General features: G+C 38.4%; 1 protein-coding gene across 1 annotated transcript in view; it reads right to left on the bottom strand.

Annotated features, from left to right (window-relative positions):
• Positions 1 to 17976, bottom strand: part of slc49a4 (solute carrier family 49 member 4) — a 62685-nt gene that overhangs the window by 18545 nt on the left and 26164 nt on the right. Inside the window, exons 5-8 of the mRNA XM_079821989.1 lie at positions 16320 to 16428; positions 8115 to 8182; positions 4175 to 4302; positions 846 to 1028 (exon numbers count right to left, since the gene is read on the bottom strand). Coding sequence (XP_079678115.1) covers positions 846 to 1028; positions 4175 to 4302; positions 8115 to 8182; positions 16320 to 16428 — 488 coding nt within the window. The remainder of the gene's footprint in view (positions 1 to 845; positions 1029 to 4174; positions 4303 to 8114; positions 8183 to 16319; positions 16429 to 17976) is intronic.

Below are 17976 nucleotides of genomic sequence, written 5' to 3'. Positions count from 1 at the left end.
AGACATGTCTATGAAGTTTCAGGGATGCTCTATTTGGTTTCTAGGATGTTCTTAGTGATGACTAGGAGGTTACTTTTTGGTCCAAGTAAAACAAAATTAAAAATAACGTTAACGTAATGACAATCATCATTTAAAAAAATTAGAGAGACAATACCAGGTGAATTATGAAGAATTGTGTATAAATGTGCTTCATTTTCCTGAAAATAAAATCACAAATGTAAAAACTTGCATTTTCTTTATGCAAAAAAAGATGTTCTTTTCTTTAGGTTTTTGGGTGAACTGTGATCTGGACATTTCCTGGACAGGATTTGGGAGATTCACCCATACTTTATGAATGTCTTATTGTACGGCAAACACCATTAATAAATAATAATAATTGAAATCATTTTTATGTTATCTATGTGTATATGTCATGTGTATACCTCATGTATGCGTTATGTAGGCACACCATATAACAAAATGTCTCATGACATTGTTTTTTGAACGGAAAAAATACACACAGTCTTTGTGTTAATCTGACAAACAGTGTCCACCAATAGCGAAAGCTATAATAAAACTATCACGGACTACCTGTCAATCCACTGAAACCAGTCAGAAAGTGACTCATCAATATTCAGCTGGAAGCTTCTATTTACACAGCAAGATAGGGCAGACAAGTCAATCTCTCTGCATTTTTTTTCATGTGAACAGCCTTACACTGAAAGTTAATCATCATTTAGGAGAAGGACAATGACACTGCCCTAAGTCTAAGTCCATATCTCTGCCATGTGTTTCTGTTTATTTAGGCTGATTGAAAGCTTTGTTTTCTTTGCTGTAAACGTTTCCTTTAAAGAATATCAAGGTACCTGTAGAGTAAAAGGTGAGGAAAAACAGCAAAAGTCCAGTGAAGAGGTTGCTGAGGAAGGTGACCACTCCGCAGGTGATGCCCTCAGGTACAGGGTAAACCGTCTCAATGAACAGCTCCAAGAAGATGGGCACACTACTGTTGATGAAGATACCCACCAGGATGCAAGAGGTGTAGAGAGTGGCTAAAGGAGTAAAAAGAGAGAAAAAGAGAGAGAGCGGGCTGATTCTCAAATACATTTCAAGAATAATACCTTCGTTACACAGGATGAAAGACTTTGCAAATGATTGAGAGGAAAAAAAGCTTTCTAATTAATTTTTTTTCCTGTGCTGGCGAACCCCATTTCAGCAGATATTACTCTAATCAACAATGAAAACACTGTTACACCTCATCTTTAACAAATGATTATAATGTGCTAAATTGGAACTACAGAAAATCTTTCTTATGATCTTAGCACAGCTGAAGTTTAATGAAGTGTGGAAATTGCAATACAATGTCTTTTATTCCAAAATTAAATACACTTTCATTTCCAAACCCCAATTTTACTTAAAAAAATGGCCAAAAACACCTTGTTATAGAAACTATTCTCATTCTTAATGATAGAAACTACTCCATGAGTGGTTGAGCAGCACTGTCTTAAAAGAATGCAAACTAGTTCTAACCAGTGCAGAGAGAAGAGGATGGCCCAACCGCACATTATAAAATGGGCCAAACAACTAAAAGATTGGTTGGTAAATAAGAAAAGACTATTATAGATGAATGACTCAATGCTTGAGGTGTTGGGTTACATAAAAAGTGAAAGACACCTACGGGAAATGTTGCATTTTAAACAATATAAATGGATTTACTTTTTGGGGTTGGTAACATTTTTTAATGATTTTTAATGATCTCTTTTGCCCAGCAAGGCTGTATTTATTTAATCAAAAACAGTAAAATTGTGCAGTATTATTAAAATTTTCATTTTAACATATTTTATTCCTGTGATGGCAAAGCTGGATCGATACATTTGTTTCAGTATTCTTTGAAGAATAGAAAGTTCAAAAGAACAGCATTTAATACTAATATCTTAGTATTAATATATTTTAAAAAAAAGTCTTACTGACCCAAAACTTTTAAACAGTAGTGCACTTTTTGAACAATTTAATGCAACCTCTGTGAATAAAAGCATCAAATGCTTTCATAAACACAAGTTCACAATGATTCCCAACTTTTCAGTGTAGTGTAGTTCTAAGACAAATAATGAGAAATGTCTGAGATACACTATATTGCCAAAAGTATTGGGACACCCCTCCAAATCATTGAATTCAGGTGTTCCAATCACTTCCATGGCCACAGATGTATAAAACCAAGCACCTAGGCATGCAGACTGCTTCTACAAACATTTCTGAAAGAATGGGTCGCTCTCAGGAGCTCAGTGAATTCAAGCGTGGTACTGTGATAGGTTGCCAAGTCCATTGGTAAAATGTCCTCACAACTAAATATTTCACAGTCAACTGTTGGTAAGCAATTGTGAAAAACAGCAACTCGGCCACAAAGTGGTAGGCCACATAAAATCACAGAGAGGGGTCAGCCAACTTTCAGCAGAGACAATAGCTACAGACCTCCAAACTTTGTGTGGCCTTCAGATTATTTTAAGAACAGTGCGTAGAGAGCTTCATGGAACGGCCTTACATCACCAAGTGCAATGCAAAGCGTCGGATGCAGTGGTATAAAGCACGCTGCCCCTGGACTCTAATGCAGTGGAGACGTGTTCTCTGGAGTGACGAATCACGCTTCTCTGTTTGTCAATCCGATGGACGAGTCTGGGTTTGGCGGTTGCCAGGAGAACGATAGGCCTACTTGCCTGAGTGTCAAGTGTAAAGTTTGGTTGAATGGGGGATTATGGTGTGGGGTTGTTTTTCAGGGGTTGGGCTTGGCCCCTTAGTTCCAGTGACAGGAACTCTTAATGCTTCAGCATACCAAGACATTTTGGACAATTTCATGCTCCCAACTTTGTGGGAACAGTTTGGGGATGGACACTAGGGCACAAAGCAAGGTCCATAAAGACATGGACGAGCGGGTTTGGTGTGGAGGAACTTGACTGGCCAGCACAGAGTCCTGACCACAACCCGATAGAACACCTTTGGGACGAATTAGTCTCCCACCTATGGGAGACTGCGAGACATGCCTTCTCGTCCAACATCAGTCCCTGACCTCACAAATGCGCTTCTAGAAGAATGGTCAAAAATTCCACAAATAAACACACTCCTAAACTGTGGAAAGCCTTCCCAGAAGAGTTGAAGCTGTTATAGCTGCAAAGGGTGGGCCAACTCCATATTAAACCCTATGGATTAAGAATGGGATGTCATTAAAGTTCATGTGCATGCAAAGGCAGGCATCCCAAAACTTTTGGCAATATAGTGTACGTGGTAACCATGGTATAAGTGATAGAAACTGACAATGGCACCACTGAATTTTGACAAAATAGTCGAGGTTTGTGGCCAATTATTCCTTACATAATGTTAAATAATGAATATCATTATTCATATATTATTTGAATAATATTTAGAACATTCAGATACATACTGCACGGAGAACGACTGAAATGAAGCAACAAAGCATGAAAACTCTTTACATGCATGATCTATGAAAATTCTTGTCGAATGTCAGTCAGAGACATCTTATATGTGGCAGTGACTGGAAGAGAAGCAAAATTACCCTGGCACTTCACAAAAAATACCTACATTTGGCGGGCGTTAATTTGACACACTGGATGTAAGGAAGTACAGGTAACCATGGTATAAAGTGGATAAAATGACAATGGCAGCATTAAATTACATGGACACGGTAGACGAGGTCCGTCGTCAATTATTCCTTGCATTGCTATTCCAGCAAGAATAAGTTCTGATAAATTGATGTTGCCACAACATAGTCTTGTGTTCATTAGTGAGCGATATGAATCACGAAAGGCACGGATGGCAACGGGACACATGTATGCAATATAAAATCATGCCAGATGGAGAGATGGCCCATGAGTCTGCAAGCTTTGTCTGCCAGGAATTCTGGGAGAGAGCAGATAAAAAAAGTCAGGTGCCAACCATAAAATGATAATTGATGGAAATATTTGAGCTGGCTGATCTATGGGGCATATGTTTGTTTCAGGCCGGCTTCTCTAGATACCCACTCCCTTTTTCCCTTCACTGATCAGGACTTAATGAGTTCCTCTGGCTCCCTCTCACAGATAAAATTGCAGCTTGCTATGCTGCTGTTCGCCTACCAGACTCCCTGCGGGCCAACTGTTTTGTGGATGTGCACAAGGCAGAACATACCGTCCTTTTCACCACAGCGTACCTTTAGTGGAGGGCAGGTGAGTGAGTCTGGTCAAGCAGGTGAGAGTGAACCAGGTGGCCGCCAAGGATGCGCCGGCAAACATCAGCACCAGAATCAGCTTCAGCATACCTCGAATATAGTCAGCAAACCTGAGGGCAAAACGAAAGCAGGAGAGAGAGAGAGAGAAACTTGAATCTCGAGTCATAGCTCAAAGGTGACAGAACAAGACACACACACAAAACAAACTACAGAGAAGGCAAATTATAGGCAGGCGCAGGTGAAACTTTTTCACAGATGTTATTTTCAGCCCCTACGTCAGAGACCAGGCGCGCTGGGAAAATCTTGTCCCTCAAAAACAAGCCTACTGGAGATGACTCAAAACAAATCCTCACAGTCTTATAAATTTGATCCGCACTAACTTCATAGCTTTTGACAAAGTTCTCCACACCGTTTCCTCTCATCAGACATCAGACACATTTTAGCAGATCTAACATGATGGCAAAACATAGCAATATCACTAGGGCATGTTAATCATCACCTCACTTCAAAACAGAGATGAAAGCCATCATAATAACAACAAAAAAAACACTTTATGAAGAAGTTATTTGTTGTGTCTGGGTTGCAAGACTTGGAATTGTAATGCCTTTTAAAGTAATTATTCACCTCAAAATGAAAGTTGTCATCATTTACTTGTTTCAAACCTGTGAGTTTATTCAGTGGAACACTGATGGAGAAGTTTATCAGGTTGTTCATGCAGCTGCATACAATGGAAGTGAATGGTGACCAAAGGAAGTCAAGGCTCCAAAAACAACAAAAAGTGTCCCATATGATTTAAAAGGTATATTTGAAATCTTCTAAAGCAATTAAATAGCTTTAAGTGAGGACAGAAATGTATGTAAATAATCACAGGAAATCTTTATAGCTCTCAAATCTCATTCACTTTCGGATATATTCAAAAATGGCATGTCCAAATGTGCCACTCTAGGTTTAACATCAATGATATTATGCATATAAGATGAATAGACTACTTTTGCCATACTTTTATGGTGTTGTGGGCAGGACATTTTTCAACATAAAAAACAAAAACAAAAGTCATATGGGTTGGAATACATGTCATATGTTAGAACAACATACAGTCAAACCAAAAAATATTCCGACACCAATTTTTTACTAGTGGATGCAGGACACTATAGTTCATTTATGTTAGTGGACTACCAGTAAAATTGATAGAAATTTGGGACCAAAATTATTCAGACAAGTGTTTTTTCTTTAATGCTAATGTGATCTACACCACAGACTGAACAAAATTAAGCATTGCTTGGTAATCGGTTGACCTAAATTGGTATTATATAATTGTACACCTAAATTGAACAGCTGATTGGTTGATTGTAATCCATTACATACATTTATATCAAAGTTATCTGACATTATCAAGATTCATTTGTTCTTCTGACACAGTTTAACTCTTGTCATATTTTATTACCACTTTCTAAACTATTGCGAATAAACTGTGATAATGAGAGAAGGTGTTAACTTGTTGCAGGTGTCTGAATACATTTTGGTTAGACTGTATAAATGAAGAACAGAATTTACATTTTCGGGTGAGCCATCTCTTTAAATATGAAGCATTAACTTTAAATCGGTTGTCAGTCTCACTTTCTTGACACAACAACAACCTCACCTACTTCATTCAAAAAGCAATGTCACCTCTACCTCCCGACTGCTGTCTGACAATTAAAGTCTGGTGGTTTGTCAGGCATCCCAGTGTTTGCCCAATCGCTCAGTATACATCACACCACAAACCGTTAATTGACCTGCGGAGACAGCCTCTTATGATTCAGCCGTCTAGGATAACTCCACCATAACAGCGAACGAGGATGAGTCTTTGACGAGGGCTTGCAGCTATTATATCCTCCTCCGGAATCGCATCAATTAGAATGTGCCGCCATCGCCCCTGCAGCTCAATTTTAATGCATCCATTTTTCTAAAGCATGGACTTGACCCAAAGGGATGCGCTCTGCGGCTGAAAGCTGGTGGTGTATAATAACTCATGTTAACACATTTGCTGCATGATTCGGGGCACAGGGAGGGCGCTGGACCCCGTAACTCACAGGGGCCCATTAACGAGAGATCACTCGCCAAACGACCACTAATAGGACCATGCTGCCGCGGAGACTTAGTGGGGCATCTGTTGCTTTTTTCTGCAACCTGTCCCAACTGAACAGCCAATATGAGGAAAAAAAGCTAACACATAAAAGTGCCAAAGCAACCGGCGGGTTGTGCATTCTTTAATCAGCTTTATCAATCCCCACTCGGCCTGTGGCACACGACTAGATTTGAATAACACACACCTTCACTGATGTTTTAACCCACTTTGTCCCTCCCTATCTTAACGGCAAAGCTTGTACCAACCCCGAACGAATGCAGCAATGTGACAATTGATTAAATGCCTAATTAAAAGGTTTTCAAAATGCAAAACCTGGCTGGATGTGCTGATTAGAGCCCTCCTGCAAACATTTAGTCATCAGAGACAGACAAATCTCTTGCTTTTTGCAGACAAGAGTTTGTTTTTTCTCTCTTCTCTACGCCAGTTTCTTAATCAGTCTGTGCGACGTGACCATTTCATTAGCATTTTCACCCACTGTTCATAACAAAAGCTGATTTTAATAAATTAGCAGGAAGAGAATAAATTAGCTTTGGGATCAGGGAGGATCCAAAACACCATGAAAAAAAAAGTGGCCTAACGCAGACAGAATAAATGTCTTTCCAGCAGGAGCGTAGGAAAGATCTGAAAAGCATGACACAAGTTTGACACTTAGTTATATGCCTAGTTGCCAGGGATACGGTCATATGAGACCATTTAAAAGCTAAATAAAACCTTAGAAAGTTTCTAGAAACGTCAGCATTCTAGCATTTGTCGTGAAACTTTAATAATTAGGCCTAAAACATTGTTGTGACAAGTATAAATATATAAAAATGCATATTTTGGTGGGGGAAAAAACAACTTTTCTTCTGTTGTTCAAATATTCTTTCCGGCAGGAAGTTATTTTTCTGTCATTGGCTCAGCACACAAACTGTGCCAGGCGTGGGTTATACATTCATGAATAGGAATTATTTTACATGGCGTTTGCCCTATTTGACTGAAAAGTGGTAGCCATTGTATGATTACCAGCTGCCGTTTAGCCCACTCCTAAAGTAGTCCAGTGCTGGTCTTAAAAGTTACCATTTAAAAACCTTGAAAACATATAGGAGACTAATTTAGTGTTTTCTAACAGTAGGGGGACAGTTTGCACAAAACTACATATTTTTTCAGAAACTCGCTGGTGAATTTTAATGCCGACTTAGCATGTTGAATTGGAGGTGGTCTGTGGAGAGCAAGACTTGTTTAAAAATGGTTCACCTTCTTGAATTACGATTACAGATGGTATAGAAAGTTCCAAAACAGCTGGATGGAGCAAAAAACAGAACAGTGGTCTGCATTTTTAAAAGTGTATCTATTTTTACCTTGATGCGTTACTAAAGGAGATGCAAGACACCTATTGAACCCATTGAGGTAGCCAAAGATGTGAATGTAGATCAACAATTCAAATATACTTGGGAGTTCAACAATATTTGTTTTGAAATGTTTTGTTGAAGGCACAATTGTTACAAAAACGATGCTTTGATGGCTGTAGCCACGGTGCTTTAAAGGAGTTGAATTCAGAGACTTTTAGAAAGCTGCCAGTCCCAACATGTTGTCAGCATGCTAAATTGCTTTCTAAGAAGTTAAAGTAATCTCTAAATTCAACTCCTTAAAAGCACCTGAGTCAGTAAAACTCAGTCCTGGATTCTTGCAGATATGTGACTAATGTTTAAGGGTCTGCTACTTCTGTTTTCCACGTCACTGGACAATACATGTACAGTAAATTCTATCAAGTTCGAATGCATGACACACCACCATCATTTCTCAGGCATTACTCACCTCGCCATGGCTACACCAAACACACAGCCTCCAACTATGGACCAGAACCCGATCCAGCCAGCGTCCACCTGTTAGAACATAGAAAGGTGTGATCAGAGGGGATTATTCTCTGCTTGTGATGCTGGACATCACTCGTGATGGAGCAGCCTGATGGGTAGTGAGTCAGGAGTGTCTGCAGTCTGAGCAACTGTGTCTATCAGAAAGAAGAATAAACTGGAAGATTTCATGCTGTCCACGAACATGTCTTTGATGAGCAATCTGGTTCAACAGCAGACTTCATAAAACAGCTGGTGTGTATCCAGCATGGCTGAGGTCAACCACAGTATTGAGAAGAGCAGGAATACAAAAAAAGTTCCTCTATGAGAACTAAATAAAATGTTATACATTGTTTGTCAAAGCAAAGGTGAATTATAAAACAAACAAATAAATAAATAATATAAGGAGTCTCTTATGCTCACCAAGGCTGCATTTATTTGGCAAAGCTGAACTTCCTGTTTTCAGTGTCACATAATCCTTAAAAAATCATTCTAATATGCTGATTTGGTGCTTAAGAAACATTTCTTATCATATTAATCAAAGTTGAAAACAGTTGTGCTGCTAATTTTTTTTTTTTTTTGAGGAAATTGTGGGAAAAAAAAATCAAAACAAAAAAAAATCTGGATTTTTTGGTGAATAGAAAATTAAAAAGAAAACCGCATTTATTTGACATAAAAACATTATACCATTAAACATTTTGCAACATTATAAAAGTCACTATCGGTATACCGATCAGGCATAACTATATTGTGTTGGTCCCCCTTTTGCTGCCAAACCAGCCCTGACCCTCCAAGGCATGGACTCCACTAGACCCCAAAAGGTGTGCTGTGGTATCTGGCACCAAGATGTTAGCAGCAAATTCTTTAAGTCCTGTAAGTTGCGAGGTGGGGTTTCCATGATCAGACTTGTTTGTTCAGGACATCCCACAGATGCTCGATTGGATTGAGATCTGGGGAATTTGGAGGCCAAGTCAACACTTTGTCAACAACTCGTTGTTGAGCTCCTCAAACCATTTCTGAACCACTTTTGCTTTGTGGCAGGGCACATTATCCTGCTGAAACAGGCCACAGCCAGCAGGAAATACCATTTCCATGAAAGGGTGTACATGGTCTGCAACAATGCTTAGGTAGGTGGTACGTGTCAAAGTAACATCCATATGGATGGAAGGACCCATGGTTTCCCAGCAGAACATTGCCCAAAGCGTCACACTGCCTCCGCCGACTTGCCTTCTTCCCAAAGTGCATCCTGGTGCCATGTGTTTCCCAGGTAAGTGACGCACACACACCTGGCCATCCACGTGATGTAAAAGAAAACGTGATTCATCAGACCAGGACACTTTCTTCCATAGCTCCGTGATCCAGCGCTGATGCCCACTGCTGGCGCTTTCACCGGTGGACAGGGGTCCACGTGCATCAATGAGCCTTGGCCACCCATGACCCTGTCGCTGATTCACCACTGTTCCTTCCTTGGACCACTTTTGATAGATACTGACCTCTGCAGACCGGGAAGACCTCACAAGAGCTGCAGTTTTGGATATGCTCTGACTCAGTCGTCTAGCAATCCCAATTTGGCCATTGTCAAACTTGCTCAAATCCTTACGCTTGCCCATTTTTCCTGCTTCTAACACATCAACTTTGAGGACAAAATGTTCACTTGCTGCCTAATATATTCCACCCACAAACAGGTGCCGTTATTAAGAATGACTGTTCTTAAACTGCTCCACATCACGTCATAATATAATGCCAGATCGGTGTATATAGCGACATGTAATATCAGTTTTTACAGTTTACCATTAATTACCATTATAATCTGGTCTGAGAGACAAATGTCTCTAACATTTGTGCTTAGTGCTATTGCTTTGGCAAAGTATCTGTCAAACAAACTCAAATTGAAAGCGGCAATTGCATAGTCTGTTGCGCTGCGTGTTTCAAAGCGAAGCACGCATGGTTCACGCGATCAGCTCGTGATCCAGTGTTTTAGTATCTCAGAGTGGCTCGGGTTACAGTGAATGCAACAAACTCAATCTCTGCATGTGCAAAGGGCCGATGTCTACCAACCATAGTCTCACAAAATCCTGTAGGAAACACTGCAATATTATTGATTAAGCCAAAAGTATTTAGTAAAACAACTTCACTGTGAGTCCGATATTGCTTATATTACTCTTAACAGTTCTATTAAACAACTACATGTGACCCATTTGTTTGTATACATCGTCTCTGACAATAATTTTTTTTCTAAAATACACAAATGCATGTCTCTTGTCCACACAGATCAGATAAATTAAACTAACTGATATAAAACACACCATGCAAAGAGAAAAAAATATTCTGGTCAGAAAAAGTTACATCATCCGTCTTTGATTTGGCTGATTTGATAGCTAGCGATGCTAACAGAGTGATCAGAAACGCTGGCTCTGTCTGGGCATCAGCCTTGATCCCCTGGGGGTGATGATGGAGAGCAGAATGCTGGCTAAGCTCTCTGCCATCAGGAACAACATCCCTCACCCAATGCACAGCACTGCCACAGCACAGGAAAGCACATTCAGCAAAACACTGATTCCACAAAAGAACATTTCCTTGGGTACTTCTTACCTGCGGCTATCAGGACAAACAACTGTACCCTGAGCTGAATCTCATTATGTCTTTGGGTGGGTTGTAATGTCACTATTCAGAGAACACTGGGCTCATGAATATTACTTTGCTCATTGCAAGCTAATCTTCCTAGACCAGAGTGTCACAGTACCTAATTAACATTCATGATTCATGCTAATTAATTAAAAAATCCCATGTTGTTTTAGAATATGGCAGAGCTCACCTCCGCGATGAACTGAAATATCAACAATTTAACATCAGGACACGTTCAAAAATAATTTAAACTCGTTCCATCCCTTTAAAATGGTCAATAACACACTGATTGGATATTTCTCTCCATAAATGTAAGGTCAGTCTCGTGAAGTGTGATTTGTGTGACAGTCAATTTGTGCACAAATGAACGCGACATTTATTTGACAGCTTCATCTTACTAGAACACACAAAAATCGAATGTAATGTTTATTTTAGTATGTGTGGAGATTCAGCACAGTGCATTTTCAATTTCTCCACCTTCTTAACACTGTCCCTCTCTGGACAAGCACATTCTCACTAAACGGCAGTAAGACACCGCTGCTCCGGGGATTTATAAGGTCTGAGGATACATGTGCTGATGAAATGTCTTACTGCAGGGGTAAAAGACATCTTTATCTGTTTGAAATAAACATCAAGTGCTAAAACTACAGCGAACCACGCCATATATCAGAATGTCATATATCATGCGATTTTAATGCGAGATGGCAGTGGTAGACATCATAATTTAACATCTGCCAACGGGGATGTACGCTAAAAGTTTGGGGTTCAGGCGCCCCTGGATGTATTAATTGCCATTTCCCATTCTGTGATTTACAGTATGTCTACTGCTGTAACGCTGCTATTTCATATTTCATACCCTATGCTATTTCTTTTGGCAAAAAGTGTAAATCACGTGTGTCCAAAGCATTATTTTAAATTCAAATGTTTCTGTCATGCAGTGTAGTGCATTTGGATGGTTAGGTCTCGGGACAAGGTGGAAAATGATACGGCAGATATCCCAATCGCATTGATGTTACATTCAGTTCAAAAGAAAACTTTTGAGTTCATACTGATACAATATAAATGTACAATGTGTTTTTCTGTTGTGATATATATTGCGTAGACTTTTCTCCAGGTATTCTAGACCTCCATGCTTGATGCTCTTAGCTCACTAACATGTTTACATTGGAAGCCTCGGGGGCAAAAAACATGGCATCACTCACTGAAATGGGTTTTAAAATCAGAAAAACACATTGCTCCCCCTATAGTTTTAATCAGGGCGAAAGAGCTCCACACACACACCATCACAAAAGCGAGCCTTTGTTCGGAGCAGTTTGAGAACAGTCATTCTTAATGTTTCTCAAACCCAGCTAAGCACCTTGAGTTTGATGATGACTTTCCAAGGGCAAAGGGTGTCTGCCTAATCAGAACACAGCCATTGTGCGCAGGCTTAATGGACATTCACCATTAATGAAGCAATTAGACAAGACTGATTAATGTAGCGGTGGACCATACACTTGCTGCTAATTATTGTTGTACTGCTGCTGTCTGCCTCAGGGCTCTACCGTTCCACTCACAAATTACTGTGTGCAAATGTGGAAACTTATTTGTTGAGAGTGACTTTTGACACCAATCAAAATGCAAGAACTTAACTTCAGAATATAAACTTTCACTCCATGACTGGATGCTTTTCATTGCTTTCTATCCAAGTCAGAGAAATCATTTAATGTCAAGTAAATTGCTAACACTTTACGATAAGGTTCCAATGATTAATGGATTAGGTAACATGAATGATGTTAGTTTACAATTCATACAACCTTATTGTAAAGTGTTACCAGCAAAGCCAAGGTTTATGAATTCTGCAGTAAATCTTAAAAGGGGTGGTTGATTATGATTTCACTTTTTTAACTTTAGTGTGTAATGTTGCCGTTTGAGCAGAAACAACATCTAAAATGTTACGACGTCAAAGTTCAAAGCAAAGGGAGAGATTTTCTTTTAAAGAAATCACTTTTAAGGACTAAAACAAACGGCAGGTAGGGACTACAAAAAGCTTTACGTAAACCCTGTCCCCGGGAACACTCAACAAAGGGGATGAGGCCATGTTGGGCTGCTTTAGAGAAGAGGAAGTGTTGTTGTAGTAAGGCACATTTAGGAGTCTGCTCGAGCGGTCGCATCCATCTTTTAACATTTATTGGAATACAGTGCGTAACACAAATGCAATAGCATGTCATAAAAGCAAGATATGCATATGTTATAACCGTAATTAAACTAAACTATACCTGTTCTATCTTCATGCAACATATATTCTGGCTCTGTAGGAATCTTACAACAGTTCCCACATGAGCGATTTATAGTTTATCACGACAGAATGTGCTAATCAATGACTTAGTTCACTTCAAAGTAAAATAAATTCATCAACTAACCATTCAGAAATGTCCTGTTGCATTCTACATGTTGTCACTTCTTCTTGAATCTCTCCATCATTGTCCCAACTCCGTTTTGAACATAAAAGGCCTGACATTTTCAGTGCACTTGAGCTCTTGAAGCTCTTCTTGAAAGAGGGCTGGGAGCAGCAGCTCATATGCATTTAAAGGGACACACACAAAAACTGTGTGTTTTTTCCTTACCTTCAAAGAGTGATAATTTTAACATGCTATAAAAATGATCTGTGGGGTATTTTGAGCTAAACCTTCACATACACACTCGGGGAACATCAGAGACTTATTTTACATATTGTAAAAAGGGGCATTATAGGACCCCTTTAATTTAGTTCTTAAATGGCAGATTTTCAACGTGATAGAGGCTGAATTTATTGTTGAAGTTTAATACTTAAAGGGTAACACTTTACAATAAGGTTGTATTAGTTAACATCGGTTAACATGAACTAACCGTGAACAACATGTTCAGCATTAGTTAATCTTTGTTAACGTTAATTCATAAAAATCCAGCTGTTCATGGTTTGTTCACAGTGCATTAACTAATGTTAGCAAGATTTTAATAATGCATTAGTAAATGTTGAAATTAATAAGTGCAGTTCATTATTAGTTCATGTTAACTAATGTAGTTAACTAATTAACCTTATTGTAAAGGGTTACCATATATTCTTATATCATTTATTATCCTTTGTTAATGTTAGTTAATACAAATGTCCCTGTCCATGTTAGTTCACAGTGCATTAACTCATGTTAACAGATATAACTTTTGATCTTAAAAGTGTATTAGTAAATGTCGAGATTAACATTAACTAAGATTAACAAATGCTGTAGAAGTAGTGTTCATTGTTATGTTAACTAATGGTGTTAGCCATATTAACAAATGAAACCTTATTGTAAAGTGTTACCACTTAAAGATTGGGATTTGGAACAAATTCCTAACCAGAATGTTTGAGGAATATCAATACACTGCTGCCTTGTGAGTACTTCCGTTTTTTTATCAATCTGCCTTCTATAAATCTATATATAATTTCAGTTTGTCTGATAACACTCATTTCTCTTCAACCAAATTTAAATGACTAGGAAAAAAAGACCTTCTCAACAATAGTGAAATATTAAAATGGGAGAAGGAAATGCTTGCGGCGTATGCTTTCAATTGTTGTTAAAAAAAGAACTGAGACTTGAATGAGAAGACGGAAAATTCAAATTAGTCTCACAATGGCTTTGGCAGCAGAGACATAATGTGGAAAAAGGAAAAAGGCATTCTATCTTCAACTTGCATGCTTCTCTTTCCAATACCGGCTCAAAGACGTAGTTTACCTGGAAAAGGAACTACAAGACATGAAAACATCATCTTTGTCTCCGCAAGCCCGTAATTCAGCCGGGTCTAGAATGTTGCGTGATTGCTTTGGCCCATAACTCTCACATTTTAGATGCAAATGTGAGGAGGCTGGAGAGAATCAGAAACTCTGAGGTGGAGAGCTCATCTCATTAAGCTGTGGTTGGCCCATCAAAGATGAAGTACTTTTGTGAGTATGCAAATAAATGCGTCTTGAGCATGTATGTTTGATTAGATTCTGATGAGCTCTGTTTGGAGAGAGAGCGGCTGGAGAGGGCTATCTTCATGTGGATAGCTTTGGATTTTTAAAACTATAATTAGATGTTTTTAACAGCTTGTTTTGAAGTTTAAAATCCAACCATTCAGGTCTGCCAGTTTTTTTAAAAGAGAAAGTACAGAAAGGCAAACCGTTTTTTGGTCAATACTTCAATGTGTATTTGTACACCCAGGGTTAATTATGAGTCAATAACCATTTAATCCAGAAATTACATTTCATTTAGTTCATAAACTCATAGAAGATGCAAATGATCTGTACATCTGATAAATGCAGTGCTTACTTCAGACACACAAAACATATTGAAACATACAGTGGCGAATTGCTGCCACATTCATATTTTATATCATTAAAACAACATTCTCGTAATAACGAGATGTTATGTTGTTAAAACTACATGTTTTTTGTAATAAGAGATAAGGTGTCGTTAAAACAATACATTTTCTCGTAATAATGACCTGTCATTAAAAAACAATATGCTTTTCCCTTTAGAATGAGATATTATATAGCTAAAACTAAATATTTTGTATGTGATCATTGTGATGTGACAATCACACCACAATCCGCATTTGAAAGGTGGAAGATTCAAATACTATAGTAAAATAATTTCCGTTGAAGCCTGTATCAATGGCAGTGCCCATAGCACTTGTTTGTTGTGATTTTTTTGATGTACAGTTCATCACAGATACTTCATGAAAGCACAAAACAGTTTATAATTATTGGTCTTGTATGATCAAACAAAGTCATGTTATTCCGGCGCATATTTAATTATTTAAAGGGACGCACATAAGCCTACTGTAGTTGTGTGCACAATACTTCAGAGTCTGACCCTCTTTTTTATTAAAGAAATGCAAGAATTGAATACAAACAACATATCACATTACACAGCATTAGAATTAGACAAGGTTATGCATCCCATAAACATTAACTTTGAGTAAAGTACAAATTAAACAATAATAATGTTCATACTGCTTTCATGCACATACTTTAGATTGCACACATTGGAATACAGATGTTTATTGTCAAGTTCAACCAATTTAGTAGACCGTACGCAATAAAACGAAGCCGGATGTGACGACACGTGGGCTGCGATAAAGGCCTATTTCCCACTTTGTCACGTCATGTAAAAAATGTGTTTTAACAATATAATGTTAATATCTCGTTATAACGGGAAATGCATGTTGTTTTTATTACATACTATGTTGTCGTTAAAATTATAAATTTTCTTGTAATAAAATCTCATTATTCCTAAGATTTTCTTTCGTTATTAAGAGAAAATCTTGTTTTAATGAGAAAATACATAGCATCTTGTTGTTATTACGAGAATTACACCATTTTAACGTCATAACATCTCGTTACCACTCTCGACAAAACTGAGTGGAAAAAATAACATGTAGAAACACAAAGAGATTTAGATAAACATTTAAATATATTTGCAATCCTTCTTTTCCTGCAAAACCTTATATGTATTATAATGTATCACCTAAATAGGCACAGCATGGAGCAAGGAATATGTCTTACCTGGCTGACTTTAGCAGGTGTTAAAATCATGTCCAACACGCCGGCCCAGCCGGCAACAACCCCTGTGGGCACGGAGTAAGCGAGTGCTATCATCAGGAAACGCATGTTGCTGAAAAAAAAGCAAAGATGAAACTGATGAAAACTTTTAGCAATAGAACACTATAAAAGCACTTTAAGATACTAGGCTGAATTTTGACTGTGTACAGCACACATTTTTTAAAAGAGCAGAACAGATCTTTCAGAACTGTCATGAAACTGAACATCAAAGCTTGTGTATCTCACACAGAGTCAAAGATGTAGAGTTTCCTTCCTATGCCTTCCAGCCTGTCACCAAACATTTATCCTACCTTGCAGCCCAGTGAGAGAGAGATAAAAGTCTCCTTAATATGGGAAATAGACAGAACTGATAACAGAAGCAGATATCAGGCAAGCACAATGCTAGAATAAAGACATGCCCATAAGCGGCACTTTGTCTTACATTGATTTAGCTTCAACAACCAAATATGATTCTTAAGAGGACACTGCACATTTTTAAACAACGCGTCAACATAATAATAATACAAATTTCATCTGCACTAAACTACATAAATGCACCAGTCAACTAGACTGGTTAAACCCAGCCCGATCTGCCGGCGATTTGATTTCGTCCAGCAGCTCAGGCTGGAAACCTGTACAAATCTGCGGGGACCAATCACAAACCGGCTTATCCACCTGGTTCGCTATTGGCGGATTGAACACAATGACGGATAGAGAAGCGATGGATTGTTGGTCTGATTGGTTGAAGGACTATCCAATTGCATACAGAGTCATTTGAACTATGCCCGGTGACCACGCCTCTTGTGGTCTGATTGGTTGAAGGACTATCCAATTGCATACAGAGTCATTTGAACGATGCCCGTTGGTCAGGCCTCTTGTACAGTAGAAAATACAGAGCAGACTCCCCAGACCAATGTTCAACCTTAAAAGATTGAGCTTGGTCTGGTGATAGCCAGACAACCAGTGAATTTGAAATGTACATGCTAATCCAAATGCAATTTTAGTCAGAGTAACGCTGACTAAATGAATGAATATGACATGGTAATGAATGACAAAAAAAAAAACCATCATAAAAAAATTTGCAGTAAATGAAAAATGTTCACTGAGAATATGCAACAGACAGCTTTCTTTAGGTAACATAAACCTTGATATTGAGAGTTTAGCCAAGTAGGAATTGTTTTGAACATCTAATTAAATCCAACTGACCCATTGGGCAAAGCCATGCATAATATCAGTATCTGCATGTTTTAATAAATATGTATCTGTAGGGCACAGCTGAAATACTTCTACTCTTTCATAACATTATCTGTGAGATTCACTAGGAAGTATTATTTGCCAACAAATCCTTCTTGAAGCCAAACAACAAAGTTGCTCAGTATATACAAGCATTAATACAAGCACAGTGCATGGTTTAGTGTATTGTCAATTTTGTGGTAATCCTGCCCTGATACAAAAATCCCTTGCTATGAGGGATGTTTTTTCTTCATGCATTAGCATTTTTATGAGCATCTATCCAGTCGCAGGATTGCTGTAGTCAAGACTGAAACAGGTCAAGAATCCCGTCGTGGAATCTGCCTTTATGTAAGCCTTCTGGCAGGCCTCCAATCAGTCCCAACCCAAT

Source organism: Gobio gobio (assembly GCF_949357685.1).
Source record: "Gobio gobio genome assembly, chromosome: 7".
Lineage (NCBI taxonomy): Eukaryota > Metazoa > Chordata > Actinopteri > Cypriniformes > Gobionidae > Gobio > Gobio gobio.
This window is presented reverse-complemented; position numbering and strand designations above follow the sequence as displayed.